A 23,640-nucleotide genomic window follows, 5' to 3' on the forward strand; every position below is an offset into this window, starting at 1 on the left:
TGTAGGTACTCAATCAGTCTGTGATGTTCTGAGAGGTGAATGAGGTTTTCATCATATATATAATTTTTTTCATCAGACTTCTTTAACAAATATGTTTTTTTTTGGGTGCACTGTCTGCCTTTATACAAATGGAAAAACCAGCAGGAAGACAGATATCCATGAATAAACTGCTCAACTGTCAACTCATGTTTCTTTCTTATGCAAAACTCAAGAATAAAACTCTGTAAATAAATCACTGTGTTGTAATAAAATGTTAAGACTTAGACAAAAGGTATGTTATGCCAAAATAAATCTTCCATTAGGAGCCGTGCTGAGCTGAAGTGTTCGGGGATGATCACCTTGTCAGTTGCTTCTAGATCAGCCCTGTGCTCCACCAGGCACTCCACAATGTCCACAAAGCCCCGAGCAGATGCCGTCAGCAGTGGACTCTCTCCCTCGCGGTTCTTTGCGTCCACATGGCAGCCTGCCTGGCAGAGTGCCCGTGCTACTGGAGAGTATCCGTGCCACGCAGCGCAATGCAGTGGGGTCTCCTGCTCCTGTAGACGAAGTTGTGGAATGCAAAGTATTGGTTGAAGAAGTTTCTCTTGAAAAAACACCAGGGACATTTTGCTGCATGCATATGTGCTTACCCTGTCGGCTAGGTCTGGGTTGGCCCTGATGCTGCACAGGTAGCTCACCACGTCCACGTTGCCGTAACGAGCCGCCACATGAAGAGCGGTCTCCCCGGACTGGAAGAGATAACAAAGATTAACTGAGCTTATCGCATACCTTCATGTAGGGAAATCATTTTAAAGCAAATAAATCCTATGATGGAACATCCCTCAACTTCTTCATACGCTGAAGTATAAGACAAGTGAAACCCAAATTCCTGTTTAGTCATGCTGAGTCAGCAACTTTCAGATACTTCCACTTAAACAATCAGATTTTACTTTCCTGCATATGGGCAGACAACCGACTCACTAAAAATTGATCCATCAGCTTTAACTTCATGGCTGCCAGTCAGAGCAGAAGCTCGTTAGCTGAGAAGCTGCTTATGTAAAATGGCACCCGAGATGCCATGTTCACTTGTAGGTGGGAAAGTGAACTTAAAAATAGGCTCTAAGAGATTTATGCTGTAGATAAAAAACTTCACAGGTCTATTCAATTAGGGCAATTACATGAAAACACAGAGGATGGAAAAGATTCACCTTGTTAAAAAGGTGCTGAAAAGGTCTGATGGCTACCCCTTTCTCATAAGACAATTACTTGGTTCCAGAAAGACACCTCAGCTTGTGAGTTCAGGGTTATAGTGTAATAAAGTGAGATGAAACTTTAATGATCTTTGGACAGGAACTAGATAATAATCAGGAAAAGTGCCTGGAGTGCAGATTAGCTCCGAGCTGGTGCAGTAGGACTGCCAGAAGAGGGCAACACCAGTGGGTAAGGTGATGGGGGAGATTGGTAAATGCTTTGGGGATTTCGGCTGCCCAAGCAAGCTCTGTGATCGAGGCTACACCAGCATCAAACACAAACACAAACACACACACACAGGGACACACACAGGGGCACACACAGGGGCACACACACACACACAAAATCTTCCTCAGCAAGACCTGTTTCTATAGCAACAGCAAATAAGCTGATAAAATGTCAGAGTAACTGGTTTTCTCCCCAGGTGCTCACTGTGGCGAGTGTGAACGTGTGAATTTGTGTGTGTGTGTGTGTGTGTGTGTGTGTGTGTGTGCGTGCGTGCGTGGCATTTTGGAGAATCAAAGCAATGCTTCTCAAGAGGTTCGATGGGTAGGGGGGGCTGGATTGTTGGAATAATTGCTGATAGATAACTGAGTGTGGTGAGTAGTAGTGTGTATATGTGTGTTTGTGTACATGAGAGTGTTTGCGTATGTTTGTATGTGAGATGCATGCAGAGAAAGGAAAAGAGGCACTTGTTTCACCTTATCTTGGACATCCAGAGGGCATTTCTTTTCATGGAGGAATTTCAGGGTCTCCACGTGGCCATGTCTCGCTGCGTAGTAGATAGCGTTGGCTCCACTCTGACAGTTCAAGAGAAGAAAATTCCAGGATTTATCCCTGACCTTTACTACAAAATCATGCTCTCTGGGACTGCGCCTGCAGCCAGATGATATGAACACATCCTTCTAAATACTGCACAGAATATTTCTGACAAAGAACTTGGAGCTATTTGAGGATGTGCTGGCATCCTGCCTGTTAAACTACCTGATATATAGAACTGCAAAACCTAACCTGTTGTTGTTGAATGTCACCTAATCCATTTAAACAGTTTAAAACAGGGTTTGCTCAAAATCTGCTGACATTGTGTCATTATTATTATTTTGTTTTTATCCTGACTGCTCTGTGATGCTATATAATACACAAAACAATTACAGATGTACAACAGATGTGAGATTAGTTAGTGTAACAAATGCTGACTTGAAGTTATACCAGTTTGAATGCAAGTTTACTTTTTTGATCACCTCTAGATAATGCAGTTAGCTTCATGCAGAAATGCGATTGCTGATAATATTGAATTATTTATCAGCCCCAAATCTTTAGTTCATGTTCTTAAGCAGAAACTATAAAACAGTGACAGCAAAGTATGTAAGGGCTCTAGCTGCCTAAAGGTTAGGGAAACAATTTTGTGACTGGAGGGTTGCCAGTTCAGATTCCTTGAAAGTGCGAAAGAGCGCTGCCTTTTACTTTCCCCACTAAGTTCAGTAGGACAAATCTGGGTGGGGAAAGTGAAAGGCAGCGCTCCCTCATTACTATCACTGAGGTGCCATTTAGCAAGGCACTTATCCACAACCACCCCAGTGTAGCTGCTCAGTGGCCAGCAGACCAGACTGTGTTTATTTTGTAAGTAATTTTTCTTTATGCATTGAAGCTGTCCTGTATGTACAGATCAAATCTATCAATCTATCTAAAACATATCAGTATAGCATAACTATTCTCTCCAGGTCCTTGTGCAGCACCGCCGAGTGCAATGAGTTCATGGCTACATTTATTTATAGTGTAGATAGCCCCCGTCATAATCCAAATGACAGTCTGTCACATTCTTCTGCCATCATTACTGCAGCTCCGGCGCCTGTACTGCATCTTGTCTGTTAAACTCTACAGCTGGCTGTCAGCACCACACTGATTACCACAAACAAAATCTTTACCTTGTCATGGGTCTGGATCTCCGCACCCTTTCTCATCAGCACCTCAATGATCTGAATGTTGCCACAGCCGGCTGCAATCAGGAGGGGAGGAGTCCCGTGCTGCAATGTACACAAATTGTAATTTTCAGTTTTCAGCATCCATGATGTGTTTATGTCTCTTAAATGTGTGCTACAGATGGAGCTGTGAGCCTCACTCTGTCAGCATTTAATGACACATGAAGAACATGGAGGAGTACGCTCATTTTTAGTATTCAGGAAATAAAAGTGGATGATTTCTCAGGTTTTAGATGGCATCGAGTTCTTAACTGCCTTAAAACATCCACATTGTGATGGAAATACAAGCTGAGTTAACAGCAAAGAAGGAAAGAGGATGGCAGAAAATAGCAAGATGGCCTTTTCTGAACCAGCTGAGCTTATACAGAGAACAAAGTCTGGCAATTATCAGTTTGTTAGACAAAATGTAGTGGTAGTGCTAGTCTCTCCTCTTTTCCTCAATACTTCACTGAGTTTAATAACATCACGTCCCCCCATCTCCCATCAGCTGTCAACAAACAAACTGCATCTCTTCTCCATTGAAACGGCAAGCAGAATGAAGATGAGGGAGTTGTCAAGCCTGGATATGAAGTATCAGGTTGTTGTACAAAAAAAAATAGAGACTATTTGGTTCTCACCTGCACTCCTCATCTTATTTTGTCATACAATACATGCATCTGTGGACCATTTTTAAGCTACGCTTTGTTTCTTTTCTTCTTTTTTTTTTATAGATAAAATATACATATCTAAATGCATGGATACTGCCATTAATGAACTTATCAGTGCATATCTTTAACATTCCTGTTTAAGAAAACTCAGATTTGTGATCTCTCCATATTTAGCTCTGTCATCCACCTCAAACATCTATTTCTGTTTTTTCATTTCTGAGTCTTCAATGTCTTTTTATCAGAAAGATAGATGGACAAAGGTGTAAATTACTAATTGTTTCTTGTTGGCTGCTGAGAAATTTCTTCTGCTTAAAATGGCCATTGCCAAAAGTCTATTTTCATACAGTGTATAAACAAAATGGTTTCTTCACTAAACGTGTTGCTAAAGTTGTGAATTCGGATACCAGCACAGGTGCCACTTTTTGAGACAATTTTTGAGTATAATTGGGAGCATGTTTAAATATGTTAAATTCTGTTTGGAGTTTTCTTTTGTTTTGTTTTGACTTTGGACCAGGGGGACCTTGCGTGTGGTGCACTAGTTGCAGCTTTAAATTAAATTGATCGAAGAAAATCAAAACATATCAGCATAAGAACAATCACCTCTTCCACTGAAGCTTAAAATACATTTACATCTATGCACAACAACCAATACCTGAACCAGATCTCTGGAAAGACCAAAACACTGTTTTTCTGTTGTGAAGTCTTTGACAATGAAGCACTAAACGTACAGTCACAAGATTCACTAAACACATTTCTTAATCTTGTGATCAGGAGCTTTCATTCAGTCCCTAAAAGAGGCAGTTATACTCGCTCCAGGCTACAGCATGTGGACACCCAGAGTCTTGACCAGTCTGCCTCAGTGATGACACTGGAAGAGTCTGTGTGTGTGTGTGCGTGTGTGTGTGTGTGTGCGTGTGTGTGTGTGTGTGTGTGTGGGAATGTCGACTGCACTGAATACTTTTATAGACATGACCTTGGAGGTTTGGATTCATTAGAAAAATGGAATCAGAGACATGTAACCCTTCTAAAGTAATACAATTTTATATAAAAACATGTTTCAAAGAACTTGAGCTGTAAGTAAAGTACAGTGTCTGTATTGGTCACCTTGTTGGGCTGGTTGACGTCATAACTGTTCAAGGAGCCGAGCAGGTGCTGCAGACCAGGGACGTTGTCGTCGTTTATGGCGTGGATGATGGCCTTCATCACAAAAGAGTCTTCCTCATCCTAAATGGGTAGGGATGACAGTTACTCTTCTGCTGTTCACAGGATGATCTGATCTTGTGAACATTAATCCTGTGAATTCCTTCTGTCACATGCCCCCCTAAGTCTCTCTTTCATCTTTCTCTCATGCATGAACACACACAGAAAAAAAACAGACTTTTCTTTTGCATTTGGAGTTGAGGTTTAGAATATATCAAGACTTTTTCTTTTCCGTCCGTGATATGTGACCCAATAACCTCCAGCTGCATGGCACAGAAATCAGCTGCCTGCGATGCTCTAGTGCACAAAGAGACGAGGAGGAGAGAGGCAGGGAGGTGAGGAGGCGAGGGGAGAGAGGGAGGCGAGGCTGATGTGGCATTTGTACAGCCAAGCGTGACACTCCAGCTACATTCCTCAACATAACCTCCCTGCTGGGGAAGCCATGACTACACCAACACGAGCAGCAAACTGCCTGCTGGGGATTTACTTCAACACACTTTGTATTTGGATTTTTACCTCCTAAAAAATTGTGATTCATGTCACAGAATTTAGATTTTTTTCCCCCCCCCAAAATACACTTTATTTTCTTGAGCTCCACAGTGAGTTTCTGGTTTAAGCTGCTAGAAAAGCTCTCAAACATAAAGTACAATCTTATGTGCTTCGCTTTTCTCTAATTTGACAATGTAGTTAAATGATCGACTCCTGGACAGATTGGGGAATGTGGGGATGACAGTGGAAATGAGTGATGCTCTTCTGTGCCTCAAAAAGTTATTTCTGAGGTATATGTACAGGCGGATGAACCTTAAATGCTTGTTAACTTGGCAAGCTAACTCTCCAAAAAATGTCTTTTATTGGGACATCTTAAGCCACAGCTATCTATGTTTTCTCTCCAAGTTTCCCTTGCAATTAACGTGTGTAGCAAGGAACAGCTGATGAGATGAGTGGTCGACTGACAGAATTCTAATAACCAGCAAGTGTCAGAACTGATGCATGATCTATTATCAAACACAAATAGTTTCAATTCCTTTCCTATTTTGCCTTTAATTCAACCTGAATTAGTTAATCCACATTTTAAGTCACTGACTTGATTGTGCTTTGCCTGATCAAATGTTTTACATTTTTTAGCTTTGTCACATGAGATTTATTCCTTGTGTTACATCTCCAAAAAACAAACAAACAAAAAGCTAAAGAAAAAAAGATTCAATGCCATGAAATGTGCCTCCAACACTCTTTGTGCTCTGCAGGTGAGCAGTCTTTGCAAATTACTTTTGTGAAATGGGCCTCCGATTCACATCTCTAACTGGCTTCTTCTCCATAGCAACAGTGGTGACGTTAATGACTGCTGTCGTACTCAGTTGTGTTGTTATGATGCTGGAAATTCTAATTTCAATACGATACCTAGAGAGTGCAGATGGTACTGGTGTATTGGTGCTACAGAGTATGGAGGACCAAACCTGACATAAGTATAAATAAATAAATAAATAAATAAATAAATGCATAAATGCATAAATAAATACATAAATAAATAAATGCTGAAATAAATGTATAAATAAATAAATGCATATATAAATACATGCATAAATAAATGAATAAATAAATAAATGCTGAAATAAATGTATAAATAAATAAATAAAAGTATAAATAAAAGAATAAATGCTTTTTATTTATTTATACATTTCTGTTCACCTACATTTATTTATTTCTGTATTTCTGTTCACCTACATTTATTTATTTCTGTATTTCTGTTCACCTACATATATTTATTTCTGTATTTCTGTGTCCATATGTAAATGAGGAGGTAGGAGGTCCTAACCTCAGTCAAGAGCATGATTGGTCAAATCGGAGAGCCAGACAAAAGCAAACGATTCCTGATCTCAAGCCTCCCTCTCTGTAACGTTGTAAACAGCTCCAGTTAGCATAATGGCCTCGACCAGTGTGACAGGTTAACTGGCGTTCATTTTAACTTGCGAGGGTCCCAGATGTGCTGGTGGTGTGGTTTGAGAATGCTGTCTGGAGAGCCATGTCCGCTAACCAGGAAAAACATTCTGCTCATCGCTCCAAGTCATGTATATGTGTATTCGTTTTGACGTGGCTTGAACACTTCTATCCACACGGAGAAGCCGGGGCTGCGACTTGCAAACCACTGCTAGACGAGCGCTACAGAGCACAAATCGTCCAAAAGTGCATGTTGTCGGTCTCATATCTTTGTCTTGAATCTCTGTACTCTTAAACAACTCATGTGTGGAACAGTATCAAGCATTTGTTCACGCCGAGCGGGTCGAGAGCGGCGTGGACACCGCTGTTAGCAGTTAGCTGCTAGTTAGCTTTTAGCTGCTCGCTGTAGCGCTAAGAGCGTAGCGTCCAGGTTAACTGTTGACACATGTTACCACCGAGAGTGAGATACATGTCTGGGCTTTCCTATGAACCATTGTCGCTACTGGTGTTTGTATCACAGGTTGATCTGGACGTCTCACGATTTGCCACAGCTGATTGACCTGACGCTGAGCTCGGGCTGGATGTCAAAGTACTCTCATACTGTTTGACCAGCAGGCTGTATGACAGTGTACAGTTTTCACACTGACTTAGCTTCAGCTTAATAACGATGTATGCGGCTCGAAACGATGGCTTTAAGCGACCATTTGAACAATGCGGAATGAAAAATACCCGATGGTAACCTGTGTCACAAGGTAGCCTGGACGCTGCGCTACAGCGAGCAGCTAACAGCTAACATAAGAGCTAAAAGGGGTCTCTACTCCGCTCTCGAGCCGCTCGGCGTGAACAAATGCCTCAGCCTGTTCCACCCATGAGTTATTTGAGAGTACAGACATTCACGACAAAGATATGAGACCGACAACATGCACTTTTGGACGATTTGTGCTCTGTAGCGCTCGTCTAGATACACATATACATGACTTGGAGCGATGAACAGAATGTTTTTCCTGGTTAGCGGACATGGTTGAGGAGCCCTCTCTCTCCAGACGGGATTCTCAAACCAGACCACCAGCACACCTGGGACCCTCGCAAGTTAAAATGAACGCCAGTCAAATTCATAACTATACCATAGCTACATGAACAAATGTCAACAACTGCAGCTAACAGTTAGCTGAGCGGGCTTGCTGGTAGCCAGCAACATTCCTGTACAGTGTACAGGAATCAGCGCTGCTAGTAAGGCAGAAGTAGTAGACCCTCATCGAGCACACTCCTGTAACCAATCATGCTCTTGACTGAGGTTAGGACCTCCTACCTCCTCATTTACATATGGACACAGAAATACAGAAATAAATAAATGTAGGTGAACAGAAATACAGAAATAAATAAATGTAGGTGAACAAATGTATAAATAAATAAAAAGCATTTATTCTTTTATTTATACTTTTATTTATTTATTTATACATTTATTTCAGCATTTATTTATTTATTCATTTATTTATGCATGTATTTATTTATGCATTTATTTATTTATACATTTATTTCAGCATTTATTTATTTATGTATTTATTTATGCATTTATTTATTTATTTATTTATTTATACTTATGTCAGGTTTGGTCCTCCATAACAGAGTATTGAAACTGTTCTAAAAATAAAGAATCGAGACATATAAATATATGGATAATTTTGACAATACAAGTATTTAGAGATGTTAAAATATTAAAACTGATGTTCATAACATAAATCTATAGTATGATGAAAGTATCCCAGTAACTCCTGTGTTTCTATGTTGAGAAGAATTGAGCTTCTAAGGAAAAGAAAACTTGCGATGATATTACTTCTGTAACCAGGGTCTCATCCCACTTCTCAAATCTACATTGGCACATTTTAAAGACTAAACTGTTAATCAAAAATGATTTACAGATTAAACGAGTCATGAAAACAATCATTAGTTTCAGCCTAACTGCTAATCCTTTCTCACCTCTCATACCCCCTTGACCGACTTACCTCCTCCCTCACAGAGAGCCTCTGACACAGAATACAAACAACTTCTTAGTTGAAATTTTACAGAGGGGTGGCTGCACTAAAGCCCACCCCTTTGTCTTAAAGTAAAGCTCCTAACCCTGGTACTGCGCAGCCAATAAAGATCTATTAGAAAGCTTGTACTGTAAACGTCAGCTGCCACAGTTCCGCTTGTGGACTGCAGGGGCCGCAACATCCGCAAATGTGTAGCTCTACCTGCCAGCTCACCTGTGACACAAGGAAGTCGCTATGTAATCCTTTGATGAGGAAACAGACCTGGCCTTGGCCTGCTTGCAGTTCTTTGTAAATGATTAAGCCTCTCTCACCGAGGGTGCAGTGTTTACATCACATAGGCTTGTCGATATCAATAGACACACAAATAACATAAAGGCTTACTTATGTGCCACTAATTGTGAGCAAATTCATACGAGCAGACTTGTGTTTCCAACAGTTTCCTTCTCTGGAGGCACATTCCTGTTAGCTCAACCTGGTGTTATGGTTACACACGGTGAAATTCCAACAATTCTACAAACACTTGACCTGTGGCACTTGGGGGAAATGAGGAAGGATCAATTACATGTAGGAGCTCAAGATTCTCAGAGAGATTGTCGAAATAGAAATACCAGAGCTGTAACTAAGAGCTTAGGGTCCTAATACTAAAATGCACTTCAATAACAGCAATCTGAAACTCATTAAGATGCCAGTCTACTGTCAATAAGGTTTAGTTGGCTTATATTAAAGACTGGATAGGACTGCTGAGACAAAAGCAATGGTTCTCTTCTAGATCGTTGATGTTTTACCCAAGTGCAGTTTGAAATCCTTGATGTTGTTAATAGTTGCAAACCCAATCAACTAAATTAATCTGGATCAAGATCTTGGCTGCCCCGTGCTATAACGTCTGTTTGTACTTGTTCAGACATTTTGTCCATCAGTCTAAGCACAACATAGAAGCAAATCTCCAGGACTTACCAACGTGTCATCACTGCGTGCCACACTTATGTTGCTTCTGGACAGGAAGGAGCGGGACAAACGGTTGCATAAGGAGATAAGTCGGACGGATTGCTGGAAAAGAGAAGAATGGCGGTTCATGAATGAGTCGAAATAGAACAAGTTAATGCCATTTGTGTTGTTGCGTTAAGAGGTTCATGAAAAGGCAAGAAGGTGTAGACATACAGCAATTTTCTGCTATTCGACAAGTTTAAAAAGTGAAGACTTCAGTATGGAACTGTGCAAGGGATCTGTGTTTTCAATCATTTTAGAGCTGAGGTTACTGGCACTTGTCCACTGCATGCCCTTTTGCCAAATAAATGTAAAAAAGCAAATAAGCCAAGTTAAATATATACAGGTTTATACACAAAAAGGGGAAATTGGGCTCACAACTTTTATTACAAAATGTCCCTACAAAGCTCTATTTTCTTTTGGACTAAACAGACATCAACAGAACTGACTTGATTATAGCCGTTTTCTATTTTCTCCCAATCGTTTAAAAAACATATAGGGATATTTCATAATCTCACAAACTGTATTTACTGCACATGCCTCGTCAGTTTTTATGTGTGGAAATACATAAACCTCTTGTGAAATCAAGGTTACTGAAAAGCCAGAAGCTGCCGGTGTGCCAAACTCTTAGTGGCAGCCTGAGCAGATGACAGAGACATGGCATGACAGCACCGCCAAACCACCACAGACAAACAATCACTGCATTTCTTGCAGGCCGGGAGCAGTGCTGGGTCAGCCGTGACGAACCAAAACAGACAAGGAGACGACCACTAAAGCAGCACTGGCAGTAAGTCTGATGCTTATAGAGAGCCTGCAGCACTGATGTCTGAGGAGGGGATTTTGGCAAGAAGCTATCAATGTGCAGTGTTCAGGGGATTTGAAGAGTTACTGGGTAAGTTTAGTAAATGTGCACTAATTTGTCCTTCCTGTTGCTTGAGACAATATTAAAGAAAGGCACTTACTTTCCATTTCCTTCGGGCTGCAAACTTCTTGAACTTCTCCATGTTGACAGCCGACTCCTTTCTGCTCAGTGCTTGTTGAGTGTCTTTTGGCTAATTTCACAAACACAATACATGTACTGATAAAGAAATCTTATGAGATTATATTTGGCAAAGATAAATTTAGTACAGAATCAATTAGCTGAGGCTTGCCAACATTCAGTTTATAAACCCAAAACATGTCAGAAAATCAAAAGAGAACATTTGAATTTTTTTATAAAGTCTGTTAGCAAAAGAGTCCAACCTTGATCCAGGGGTGCTGGAGGCTGTCCTGAATTGTCATTCTCTTTCTGTGGAGAGAAAATGCATAAAGATTAAGAGAAATTTAAGCATTTTTAGGTACCGTATTTAGCAGTTCCAGAGTTGATGGCTAACAGGCTCATTCAGTGCTTTCTAGTGTAATGCAGCATTGTAATGGGCAAAGCAACACAGAGATATAAGCAGACTTCACCTTTACCAGTATTATAAATTAATGTAAACTTTTTCGATTTCAAAGAAAAGAAAACATGCCCTCATTCATAGGTGATATGTAGCTTAAAAATCCACCTTCAGGCACTCAAGTGGGTGGTGAAAAATAAATAAAGCCTTTAATAAACATGGGCTTGTAGATTATAAAAAATACACCAGGAAGCATCTTGTGTTCCTAATGGTGTCTTGACACACAATCATTGTGTGTTGAAAACTAACTGGGGTTGGATTTTATATGCCACGACCCACGCATGGATGAGAGCAAATTTCTGTCTCTTTAATATGACTGTTCTTCTTATCCCCTTCAAGAGAACCAGTGGTTTTAAGAGACACCATAAGCACTGCTACGTGCATTATATCTGCACAACTGTGATGAAGGCAACAGTCTCCCTGACTGAGTCAGAGACACTGATTGCTTTAAACAGTCCATAAAAGCCGTGGATAAATTGAACGAGGGATTACATTAACACAGACAGAAAACACAGCTGTGTGCAGATGGATTGAAGACAGTGTCACTCCCATTTAGCTGCAAGGACGTTATCATAATACAGTTGTGAGGTACTAATATCCCACCATGGTATAAAATTATCATTATCCACCCTAAGCCTAATAAGCATCAAGAATTATATTAACACTTGGTAAAGTTTTTTCTTTCGGTAGTGTGACTCAAACACACCAGTAACTGACTGGTGTGCAGCCACCTTATTCCTTATAATGAGGCTCCTCAGTTGAATTGACAGATACTGAAAAAAAAAAAAAAAAAATGCATGATGTTCCAGCAAAAAAAAAAATCAATCCTACCTCAACATATGTTACAGTGTTTAAGTGCCTGCTAAGTCATTAAACTCACAGACGTACGACTTAGAATGGATCCTTAATTGTGTAAACAACAACACAGCCAACAGGGTTTTAATATTCTCATTTTGACACTGTGTTATGGGGAAAATCTATAAATATAAAGATAAAAGGACTGGTCAATTAATGATGTGGTTGATGACAGAACATTATGGCAATGGCAACTATTTTCGGAGTGGATTATTCATTGAGGTTATTTTTCAAGCAATAATTACTAACTAATTAACTTTTCTGCCTTCATCAGTTTTCCAGCATTGTTAACTGATAATCTTTGGGTTTCAAACTGTTGGTTAGACAAGTAAACACATCCGATCTCTGACATTAATTGATAATGAAGATAATTTTATCAGTCAGCTGCATCCTTGTGAATATTAATGGGTAATCTACTTAATTTCCTCCCAGCTCATTCTCATTCTTTGTTGACCTAAAACATATCATTTCCTCTTTGAAACTCTTCGTACTCCTAAACAACACCTCAAATATGGTTCTGAGACAAACTTGGGAACATCCATGGAAACAGAAGGTTAACAGAATCAACAGTCTACTGCTCTGATGTCAATAATTTACAATTTCCATCTGACATTCAATAAAAGTCAAGCCACTCTTTAAGGGAACTGGTGTGGTTGAGACTGCAGATACAACTTCCTTTAGTCCCTCACTGCCACATCCTGAATCACACCTGCTCTAAACTCACTGTAAAAACAACAAGGCATTGTTTTTTCACCAAGTCAACATGACCTTTAGGGAAACTGCTATAGTCCAGTACAAACGACTTCCTCTCGTCACTACCGCATCCCTGTTTCTAACTGAGGCCACTATGTGCTCACACACACGTAGTAAAAATCAACAAACTTTCAATCCACTGACAGGGGGGTGATAGTTTGAGAAAATGGACGATTACAGATTGACATTTACAGTGACTATGCTGGTGCACTTCAGTGTCATGGTGAGCATTATTAAACAGTTACTCGCGTCTTCTTTAAGGGAGTCTTCATTAATCTTCCTGCCAGCCGAGTGGATCCATGCCTGCTCACTGTGTAGATCAATTAAAAGCCGTTCCATCTTGATGCACTCACTCAGGGATTTCTAAAAGCCCCATTACTTCAGGTTTGTAAAGTCACTCTCCTCTTTCGCCCACTGTCAGTTTAATACAGCCCGTGCCTTTTCTCACTTTATCCTGTCGAAATGTAATCATCTCCACACCTATAATTATTCAGCCCCCTCACTTTCGCTCTATTGTTCTAATGAAAATGTAAGAATAAGAGTTTTGATGGCATGAACTGTCTTTGAAGTGTAGCTGCAGACATTCACTTGTTGCTAGAGCAACACTATTATAATTAAGAGACGTTCAAAGTTTTAGTTACCATATCCTCTCAAGTGACAAAGGAGTTTGATTATATTATATACATGACTGCAGTGGGCCTATTAAATGTTCTAGTCAGCGTTTTAGACTTTTAAAAATTGTGATGAATACAAGAGAAAATATTCAGAATGATGTATTCTATAGTAAATTACTATAGATTGTATACAGCGATGGAGATACGATGAACTGAGATTTAAAGGAGCAATATGCACAATTTAATGCTGAATCACAACCACCTTAAAATCCACAACCCAAATTACAGCTCCAGCAGAAGAGACCACTGCTGCCGATTCACCACATTTACCCAAATTATTTCAGATTATATTACCTCAGACGTGTAAAGTCTTTCAAACTTTCAAACACAGTTTTGCTACAACTTGGAGTTTCTAGTCCACACATGCATAATTTTCTCAGCACTTGCTGGGCTATACAATGATGGGGATATGATGAAACAGTTTATCAATTCTGCTACATTACATTTGTAATCTATCAAACAGTTGCTGTCTTTTTAATTTGAAGACCCACATTGACACTCTTTTTACAGATGTACTCATAAACATGAACTTCAGATTGTAATTCGCCAAAATGGATGCATGTATGCTTGAATCAAAAACTTGGAATAATCTGAATCTCTAATCTGAGAATTGGAGCATTTTACTCGGAGTTGAACTGACTGATTGGTTCACTGTTGTGCTGAAAAGATTATCTGATACCAGCTAATCCACTGACAGAAAATGCCAACCAGCCATTCAAGGTGTCAATCAAGTACATTTTCCAAAACAATGAGATGATGCAAATAACAAACTAAAACAATGTCCGAGCGTTGCCAGAGCTCCGATGAACATCTCTGTGATCAAAAGTCAACAAATTCATTGTTTGCAAACCACTGGGACAAGTTAGCTGATGAGAGAGCCTCACTGTCTTGATGATTTCCAATGCAGTCATCAAGCAAAAAGGCCAGACAGACATTTTATGGAGGATTGACTGGATAAAACAAATGACTTGAAGACTTCAATTTGGACTGCAGGATTTGATACTGATGGCCATTTGACTTTTTTTTTTTTTTTTTTTTTTTTTACATTTCATTAACTTAATAAATCAAAGAAAAATAATCAAAAAAATAATAAATCATGAAAACAATCTCTTCTCTAGTTTTGCATAGCAAGAACTACTGTATAATCACAACAGTGCAGACAAGTCTGCCTGTATCGATTAATGTTCTGCTACAGGGGAAAAAATGCTCTGAACAATCACAATCATCTCATGCGGGGCTAAAGTCAGGATGCAGCAAAGGGGCCCCAGCTAAATACAGTCAGGGAGACTTGTTTTACACACAGGAAGGCGAGCCCTGTCATTAAAATTGGTTGCTGTTGTTGTTTCCTGTAGTGACAAGAATAACAGGTTACATCCCTGTCTTAAATATCAGGAAGCGAGATCATACATACTTTGGGTCTTTGACAAGCAGCCTTGCTATGAAGTCTTTGGCCAGGACACTGGTGTTGCTGAAGAACTCCTCGTCAAACGTATAGTCCACGGCCGACACGTTAGCCAGAGTCTCCTGCTTGTTGTCACCCAGGAACGGAGAGGCACCACTCAGACTAGATGACAGGAGAGAGGTTAACATTAAGGTTAGAGGTGCACACACTGACTGTTGTTTAGAAAAGAGGTGAGAAAGACAATACAGTCACACACCTGTTTTGAATATATGATAATCAAAGAATTTACCGAAATCATTTGAATCTTTTTTTTCTATGTTAAGCACCACATTTATGCTTTAAGCCACAACTTTGTAACCTCCAATCTAATATATTTAAACAACAGTGAGGCTCTCTCAGCAGCTAACTTGTCCCAGTGGTTCTTGTAATCAAAGGGAACAAGGGAGGCACTGGATTTCAGTTCAAACACTAACTCACCCGGCGCTGATTAGGTTTGGCCCCTTAAACCGAAACTGAGACCTTACTACTTGCTAATGCGGGGAATGTGATTACAGAGCCGTGTAGAAACTAATGGTGACTCATTAGTCAAGCCTTGCTATCAAACTCAAGCATTTGGTGTGCTAGTCAAACACCATTGCAGGGATGCCACCTGGACGGCTCTCAGATCCACTGAATGTGCGAGGGGTTTGAGTGCAGAAATTCTAATGCTACTTCACACCTCTTAATTGAATGTACACATAATTGAAAGCAGATTAAGCAAGGAAATAATGTGCACAGCAGCATGAGACAAAAACACGTCTTAATAGACAACTCAAGACAGACATATACAGGGCTGAGCGGTCATGCACGCTGAGGCAGTTCCTGGCCTTCACTTTTCCGCTGCAACCTCTTCAGCTCGTCAACACCAGCCGCTAATTAACATGCCAGCTGGGACAGACATGGAGGTGGTGCGGGTCAAGCTCAAGTTGAGTGGAAATGTATGAATTTACTGACTGTGTAAGGTGCAGCTGCTCGCAACAAAACAAGTAATTAAGGCAATTCTTCACCAAGCCAGGCAGTAAAACCAGCAAGAAAGTGTTAAGTCAGGATTCTGGGGCAACATTTTAACCACTATATTCCAAAATGCTTCCCAAATGAGACTTAAAGAGGCAGTATGCACAATTTAATGCTGAATCACGCCCTTCTAATCTACAACCCAAATTCAGGCTCCAGCAGAGCAGAAGGTCACACCACAGCTTGCTGATTCGCCACATTTACCCAAATGATTTCAGGTTACATTATCACAGACACGTGAAGTCTTTGAAATACTCAAATATGGAAACCTTACAGCAGCATCTTTTGCAACTACTTGGAGTTTCCTAATGGAGCTTTTTGTGCAGCTCTTATTACAGTGAACAACAGGTCATCACTCATGCAGAATACTCCCATTAAGAGTTTGGAGATGCTCCCCGAAAATCAGCCCAAATCATTTATTCAATTATTCACAGCCAATTATTCACCCCCTCGTGTTGTTTTTCTCTTTTGCAATAGGAGATGAGCAGTGAGTGCACCTCACTTTTGCTCGGCGGTGATAATAGGCAGTGAACAATCTATTTTCTACCTTGCCATGCAGAGCTGTGACAGCTGTGTGGGTGGACAGTGTGAACGAAGACTGTGTGCATGTGTACAGGGTGTACTTGTGCAGACATATATGTTCATGAAATGTAGAGACAAAATAATGCATCATTGTATCACTCGTCTAAAATTAAGAGTATAACATTTGTAGGTCCTTATTATGTAAAAATTAGATAACATTCGTGCTGACATTTACCTCAAGATTCCCTTTATTTACCTCACTGTGTTTTGATGAGAGCTCTCCACATGTTTGTGTGGGCAAATGCACCTAATGTGCAGTTTTGTGCACAACTTTTCTGTTTGGCCTTGTGTAGGTGTCTCTCTGAAGGATAAAGGTGTGTGGGAGCTCAGCTGGGTTTAAAGAGAGGAGGACAGCATCATCAAGAGCACAAAAGCAGTTAAGCTGTGGGTCGCCAAGGGCATGAACTTCTCTCTCGCTGCTGAATTAAACTGTGCTGACATGTCTGCAGATGGCTGCTTGAAGAACACTCGCTAGTTCAATGAAAGCCCTTGGCTGTAGAAGATGAAGTTGTTTTTTTTATAGATCAATTGGTTAACTGTATTATAAGTAAATATGCCACACATGTGAAACATTTTAACGCTACATTTGTATAGCTTTGTAACAGCCTCTGAGGTAGTCTGGCTGTCCCAGGTCACAGTGAGTTGTATCTATAGATTGTGATTCAAAGAGGACCTTCTTATCAGGGCTTCTGTTCTGAGGTCACATCACCTTCATTAAATGCTGACAAAAACAAAGAAGACTTACCAGACCTTGGAGTCCAGAGTCCAGAGTCAACTAGCTAATCTAGCCTAAGGCAGCCAAAACATTTACATTTTCTCCCATTCAATTATGAGAAGCAGATTCTCAGCCATCAACAGTGCAAGACAAAAACTAAACTGTGAACTGCTGCAGTGGGAAATGTTACAACTTTTAAGTGTAAAAAGCTTGATAAAGAAGAAAAATGGCCAATAATGAACATCTTGTGTTGAGTAGTTTAATCACTAATGATACATCATAATGTTTTTGACCTTTATGTTTTGTATTGATCAATCTGCAATTTAGCAAAAGGGTTTATATAAGAGGTGCACCTATCGACCGGATTTGGCCTGACCGGACATGACCGGCGACTGGCTGGTGTGCCTGTCTCTGTGGGTGTTTGTGTTTCAATGCAGGTCCACACAGACACAGAGCGGGGTGAAGACAAGGACATTACTCGAGTTGATGGTCATGGACATGATGTGTTGTTAGATAGCTCTGTTGTGTTGGTCTTCCTTTGGAAATTAAAACACTGTAGTCGAGGATTATAAATGCAAATTAAAAAACAGAGGCTCCATTGTCTGAACTAAGTCCAATATACTTCTTTACACTGTGTTAATGCTTATCAAGAGAAACTTAAATTCCATTTTTCAATAAATTTACCAACATTAATTTTCAGTTCAGGAAATTGCAATCGGTGTATCTCTACTTTAAAATAAATGAGTAGAGTGAAAGCACACTATTTCTGAAGTAAAGTTCTTGTAAATAGACTTTCCCCGCTGGTCTCAAGAGGAAGAAAAACAACATACTATTGTTCAAATAACTCAGTAACTATGGTCAAGAAGGCGCCTCCATAGTGCAGTCAATAATGACTCACAGATTTTGGATATTTAATAGGAAGTTCATCTCAGTCTAATCAGGCAAACGGGACCTCTTGAAATGAAACGAAACCACAAAATTCACGCAACTGCTGAAACAAATCCATATTGAAATGCACTGAAAATGCTGTTTAAATATGCTTGACAGTCCCTGCTGCAGGCTGCTTCATTATTCAAGACAAGCAGCATACACCTCAGCTGGTTAAATGACACAGAGGTCAAAGAACAGCCAGTAACCCTGACAAACATTCTGTCATGTCAGTGAGTGAAGACGCCCTGGAGGTTGCAAATAAATGCGAACACAAACATGTTGGACACTGTTGTAAAAACCCTGCGCTGATGCATGTTTCCTACATAAATGTTTTACATTTCACATTATCCATAATCACTGGTGGCATGTCAGATACTTACAGGATGTAGGTTATCACACCGACACTCCTGAGGAGAGGCAGAGAAAGAGGAGAGATTTTTAACACCAACCAATTCATCTCGACTCAAAACAGCTTGCAGAGCATCAAGCAAAACATACGTTTATCTAACAGCAGCTGCTCTTCAGAAAGAAGAACAAACACAAACAGCATATGGAGATCATAGTGATGGGCAGGATAGAGTTTTTATTTACTCACCACATGTCTGCCTCTAAGCCCAAAGGTTCATAGTTGACTACTTCTGGAGCTGTGAGGCAAATGCAGAAAACAGAACACTATGAATAATCAGGTCAACATGCTAACAGCACATAGAACACACACACTTTACCTTTCCCTTGAATTTCTCTGATTATTTCTCTCCCTTACAAATCAATTTACTTATTTCTCTTTATGCAATGCCTACTTGAGGAGTGTGTTTAAATCTGTTAGGTTCACAGATTGTTTTGTTGTTGTTGTTCCTTTAGAGGTGTTGTTGTTGTACTGTAAAAGCTACTGTTTTTTTTTAAATCACACCTGCTAGGACTGTGATTATTTTTCTTCTTTTCTTGTCAGATGTGTGAATAATTAGCAGTGAATCAGTACATTCATTTTTACTCAAATTTAAACAAAACCAGATTGGATGCACCCCTCAGATGAAACTGGACCAACATATATTAACATATCATATGTTTTATGTTAATATAAATAAATTCTGTAATTCTGATTATTCTTTGTCTTACTTGTATTTAGTTTATCAAGTGTTGAAAATACAATTCCCATAAGATTGAGGGCTCAGGGAAATATAAACAGTAAGCATAATGCTGCAAATCACTTTAGCATATATTTGCTTACATTTCATAAAATTGGGACAATTAAAAGTAACCTTAATTAGCATATGGCAGTTCCTGCTTGCAGTGCAGCCATTGCTGTACAGATAAATAATACAGGATAACAATGACACTGAAGAACACTCAAGAAATAAAAGTATTCTTTGCAATGAACAGAGATACTTATATCATCTATATCTAAACAAATGTGTATTATGTTTATGAGTTCATTTTGCATGATGACTCGGGAGAGGGAGTGTAATTTAAAAAAGCAAAACTCATTAAAGCATATTTTACATGAATGAGGATTCATTTTCCGAACCCTTTAATTTCATTCACACCTGATGAATTTCAGAGCAGTTAGGCCAGTTTTCCAGCAAATCAAATCATGATTTCGGCTTTCTGCCACATGATCTTTATTTAGACCATTTGCTCACTGCCACCCTGCTGAACTGGGAACAGGCTCCAGCTTTGGCCTGGATGATGATAGTAGTGGGCACTGGCATCGGGCCGAGGGGGACTGGGAGTGTTGGCAGCTGCTCCGGGCAGAGGGGTAGGTGAGGGGAGATGGGACAGAGCCAGAGATGTGTCTACGAGTGTGTGAGTGTGTTTGTGTTGGCAAAAAGGAGCAGTTCTGATAATCTCCAGTCTATTATCAGATCTTTCTTACTTAGTCCCTATGGCACAGTTGGCACCTGCTCTCACAATAGGCAACCCCTGGGATAAAGCCAGGAAAACAGGGTGGTGTGGTGATTGTTTGCTTATGTGTGTTACGTACATTACAGAGATATTTGTGCAAACTCATTGGAGCAGAATGTGTTCAACAAAACACCAGATATTTGCAGAACAAGAAAATCAGGAAGGACGAAACGGAGCGTGAATTTTCAAAAACACACAAAGACAAAGAAATACTGACCAACAAATTCTGGAGTTCCAAAAATGTTTTTAAAATCATTGCCAAAATCAATCTTGTGGGCCAGTCCAAAGTCAATTATCTTGATGCGAGGGTGAGGCACTGAGCGGCTCAGCAGCATGATGTTCTCCGGCTTGAAAAAAATAAATAAAACGACAGTCAGTCAAAAGAGTGAGATCGAGAAGGAAACAGATCAGGAGACAGATAAGACAGACATGAGGCAGGGAGAGGTCGAGTGACAACCTGGACATTTTTATAAAACATTGCGATTTAAATGAGGAACATACGATGCATATGATTCTCAGAGAGAAATTAATAGAAGAATATTGATAAACTCTCTCTCTAAATTATCTGTGTATGACTCAAACTACGTGTAAACAACAGAGCGAGCAGTATAGTCAGACACAAAACCAGGAACAGGCTGGCAGGAAGGAGGCTCATCAGCCATGGAAATCCCATGCAAAACACAAGTTAAAACCTCTCGAGGAAGTGGGAGAGAGGAAAGGACGGCAAAGATGCGCTTTAAGCAAAGCCAAACAACAGAAGCCGGACATTCCTAAGGACACAATGCCTCTTTTAGACGAAGCCATCTTCTCTCCAAACCTCATCCTTTCAGCCAGACTATGACTCGAGCTTGAGGATTTAGTCTGAGAAGGAACAGGAGCAGATTGGCTGTGGGCAGCAACAGGGGGAGCTGAGAAAATACCATCAAACTCCAGCTCAGCTCAGTGGTTTTGTTCCCTGCTTTGTAAACATTCATAAGCTTAAGTTAATACTGGAATGAACGAGCAGAATTTTTACAAACCAAGCCATCAATCAAATAATAGAGAAATTAAGCATAATGAAAATAATCATTAATTGCAGTCCTTTAAAAACTCCACTTTACCTATGCAGGACTTTAAATTGTAGCAGTATTTTTACACTACGGTATAAGTATTCTTACTTAATCAAAAGATCTGGATACATCTCCCACCACTGCTTAAGGCATAAGCAAAGTAGGAATTTTACAGCAGGCAATTAACAGAAACATGTTTCCCTAGAGATTTCTCCACGGCGTAACGAAAATCACAAGGATTAGAGCATAAATCTGTATTGATAAACAATGACATTATAGAAGATTGGAGTGGGAGGGATATTTACAAACTGGGTCTTTCTCACTGTTTTCCATTAAAGATGAGCTGACTTTAAATCACTTTGGTCTTTCAGTCCAGATACAAATTGTATATCAGATGACTGGCAATGAGTCAGACATCATTAGTCTATCCTGCCCAACATATAGGCCTCTTGAGTATAATAAGCACATCGATTGGCAATATTACTGTCTCTGCAAAATTGATTTGACTCTAAAATGAAAATAATTTGCTGAAAACTGCCTTGTTCAGTCAGGCAATTTCATTCTAAATGGTGTAACGGCAGTTTAAAGAGGTTAGAGAGAACATCTGGGGTGCTTTAATTTCTGTCCCTGAATCTACTCCTGCTGTCATTGTTTTATTATGGCTCCACAATATTGACATAAAAAGCTGTTTAAATAGCTTTGAACTATACTTGACTACATGTCTTCTAAATGATGCCAAACACAAGAAAAAATATGTTAACAAAGACGAGACGCTATCAAGAATATGGGTGAAGATAGCAAATTAAGACAATGAACCTCTACCCTTTTGAGTTGAATACTGCAGGACTGTAAAGTCATTCAAATTAACCAATGACGCCTTGATATGAGTCACTGCTAAACAGTGAATAACAGCAGCTAATATCCAAAGCGGAGGCTGTAGTGTGTGGTAAAAGCTGCAGCATTGATCAGAAGTGGCTGGCTGGGCAGGTTATTTTTTTCTGCAAACCTGGAGGCTTAATGTCCTGAGCACTGATGCATGACTGTTCAGTTACATTATTCTATAAGTGGAGGACTCAGTCTGGACCGTTTCTTCTGGAGACGCCATGTGTGCAGCCGTAAGTGGGCAACTGATCAATGATATTGATTGAGATTTAAGTAAACAAGTATCAGAACAATACAAGTTGAATGTCCAAGAACCTCACGTACAGAGTGTCTGTGCTGGTGTGCTGTGAGTCCACCGTGACCGTTACTCATTTCTCCCTCCAGAGTTTTAAACGACACGCACACTCCATGATTAAAGAGGTAGAGAATTCAAAAATAAGCCTAAACAAATAAGTCAAGAAAATTATCCTCAAACATAAAAACATGGATAGAAAGGAGAGGTCCAAAAGAGGCTGGTCGATGAAAAAAAAAGAAAAAAAGAATTGCATTCATTTAATGCTTCAAATCGAGTTCTCCACTGAGCTTCAGGATAATGAATGTGAGGTACTCCAGGAGGCTGTGCAACAGGCAACACTTAACTGTGACCTCTGATAAGAGGGAAATATTTGGGGCTTTCGTCTGGCAAATATACAGGAGGAGTCTTTTCGGCTGTGTTTTTCTAAACCTAACATGACCTTGACCGTGTGAACATGACCATCCCAAGTGTTTTCATGGCTATCTCACAATCATCGCAAGAGTGCATCTCTTCTTTTCATAATTTCTGTTTTGGTTCTAGTTTTGAGGACACTACTGAAACTCATCACTTCAAAAGTCTCATTTGCATTTGTTGGAACTGACGGAGGGTCTATGAAGGACACATGTGAGTTTAGTGTCGATGGACAACGTTTAATCATTTTGCACGAACACACAGTGACGCAATAGATGTCAATCAAACTTCGACCATGGGATGCCACTGTCAATGGAACTGAAAGTGAAATGTGTCAGGACCTTTCTTTTCTAAGATCTCCTGCATGAGCAAATTCTTTCAATGTTTAACAGCTCCGAGTAGTTATTTTCATTTTCATTAGGAATTACAAAGCTGACATTTTGACAGGTCACAGCAGGAGCAGGTTAATGATGGCTGAATTCCAGTTAGCTGCTTCAGTTTCAGGGTCCTGAAACCGTGCATGCTGACTCGCTGTCACGCGGTCATGGTTTACTGGGGAACCCAAAGAGAACGTCACTACTATGAGAAGCAAATTGTGTTTTTCGGACAATACGGTCTCCAACAGCACATAAAATCAACGTATACTGCCTTTTAGGCATATACTCAATGGGTTGCAACAATCTGCTGTGTGTT

General features: G+C 40.0%; 1 protein-coding gene across 3 annotated transcripts in view; it reads right to left on the bottom strand.

Moving 5' to 3' along the window:
* The window catches only part of dapk1 (death-associated protein kinase 1), an 82,055-nt gene that overhangs the window by 23,220 nt on the left and 35,195 nt on the right, over positions 1 to 23,640 (bottom strand). For all 3 annotated transcript variants that reach the window (XM_030416923.1, XM_030416925.1, XM_030416924.1), the window contains 12 exons: positions 20,528 to 20,657; positions 19,004 to 19,052; positions 18,789 to 18,815; positions 15,138 to 15,290; positions 11,251 to 11,296; positions 10,971 to 11,060; positions 9,979 to 10,071; positions 4,961 to 5,080; positions 3,156 to 3,254; positions 1,932 to 2,030; positions 630 to 728; positions 339 to 536 (listed from right to left, as the gene is read on the bottom strand). In XM_030416923.1, the coding sequence (XP_030272783.1) occupies positions 339 to 536; positions 630 to 728; positions 1,932 to 2,030; positions 3,156 to 3,254; positions 4,961 to 5,080; positions 9,979 to 10,071; positions 10,971 to 11,060; positions 11,251 to 11,296; positions 15,138 to 15,290; positions 18,789 to 18,815; positions 19,004 to 19,052; positions 20,528 to 20,657 (1,203 nt within the window). The remainder of the gene's footprint in view (positions 1 to 338; positions 537 to 629; positions 729 to 1,931; positions 2,031 to 3,155; positions 3,255 to 4,960; positions 5,081 to 9,978; positions 10,072 to 10,970; positions 11,061 to 11,250; positions 11,297 to 15,137; positions 15,291 to 18,788; positions 18,816 to 19,003; positions 19,053 to 20,527; positions 20,658 to 23,640) is intronic.

Source organism: Sparus aurata, chromosome 5, assembly GCF_900880675.1.
Source record: "Sparus aurata chromosome 5, fSpaAur1.1, whole genome shotgun sequence".
Taxonomy (NCBI): Eukaryota; Metazoa; Chordata; class Actinopteri; order Spariformes; family Sparidae; genus Sparus; species Sparus aurata.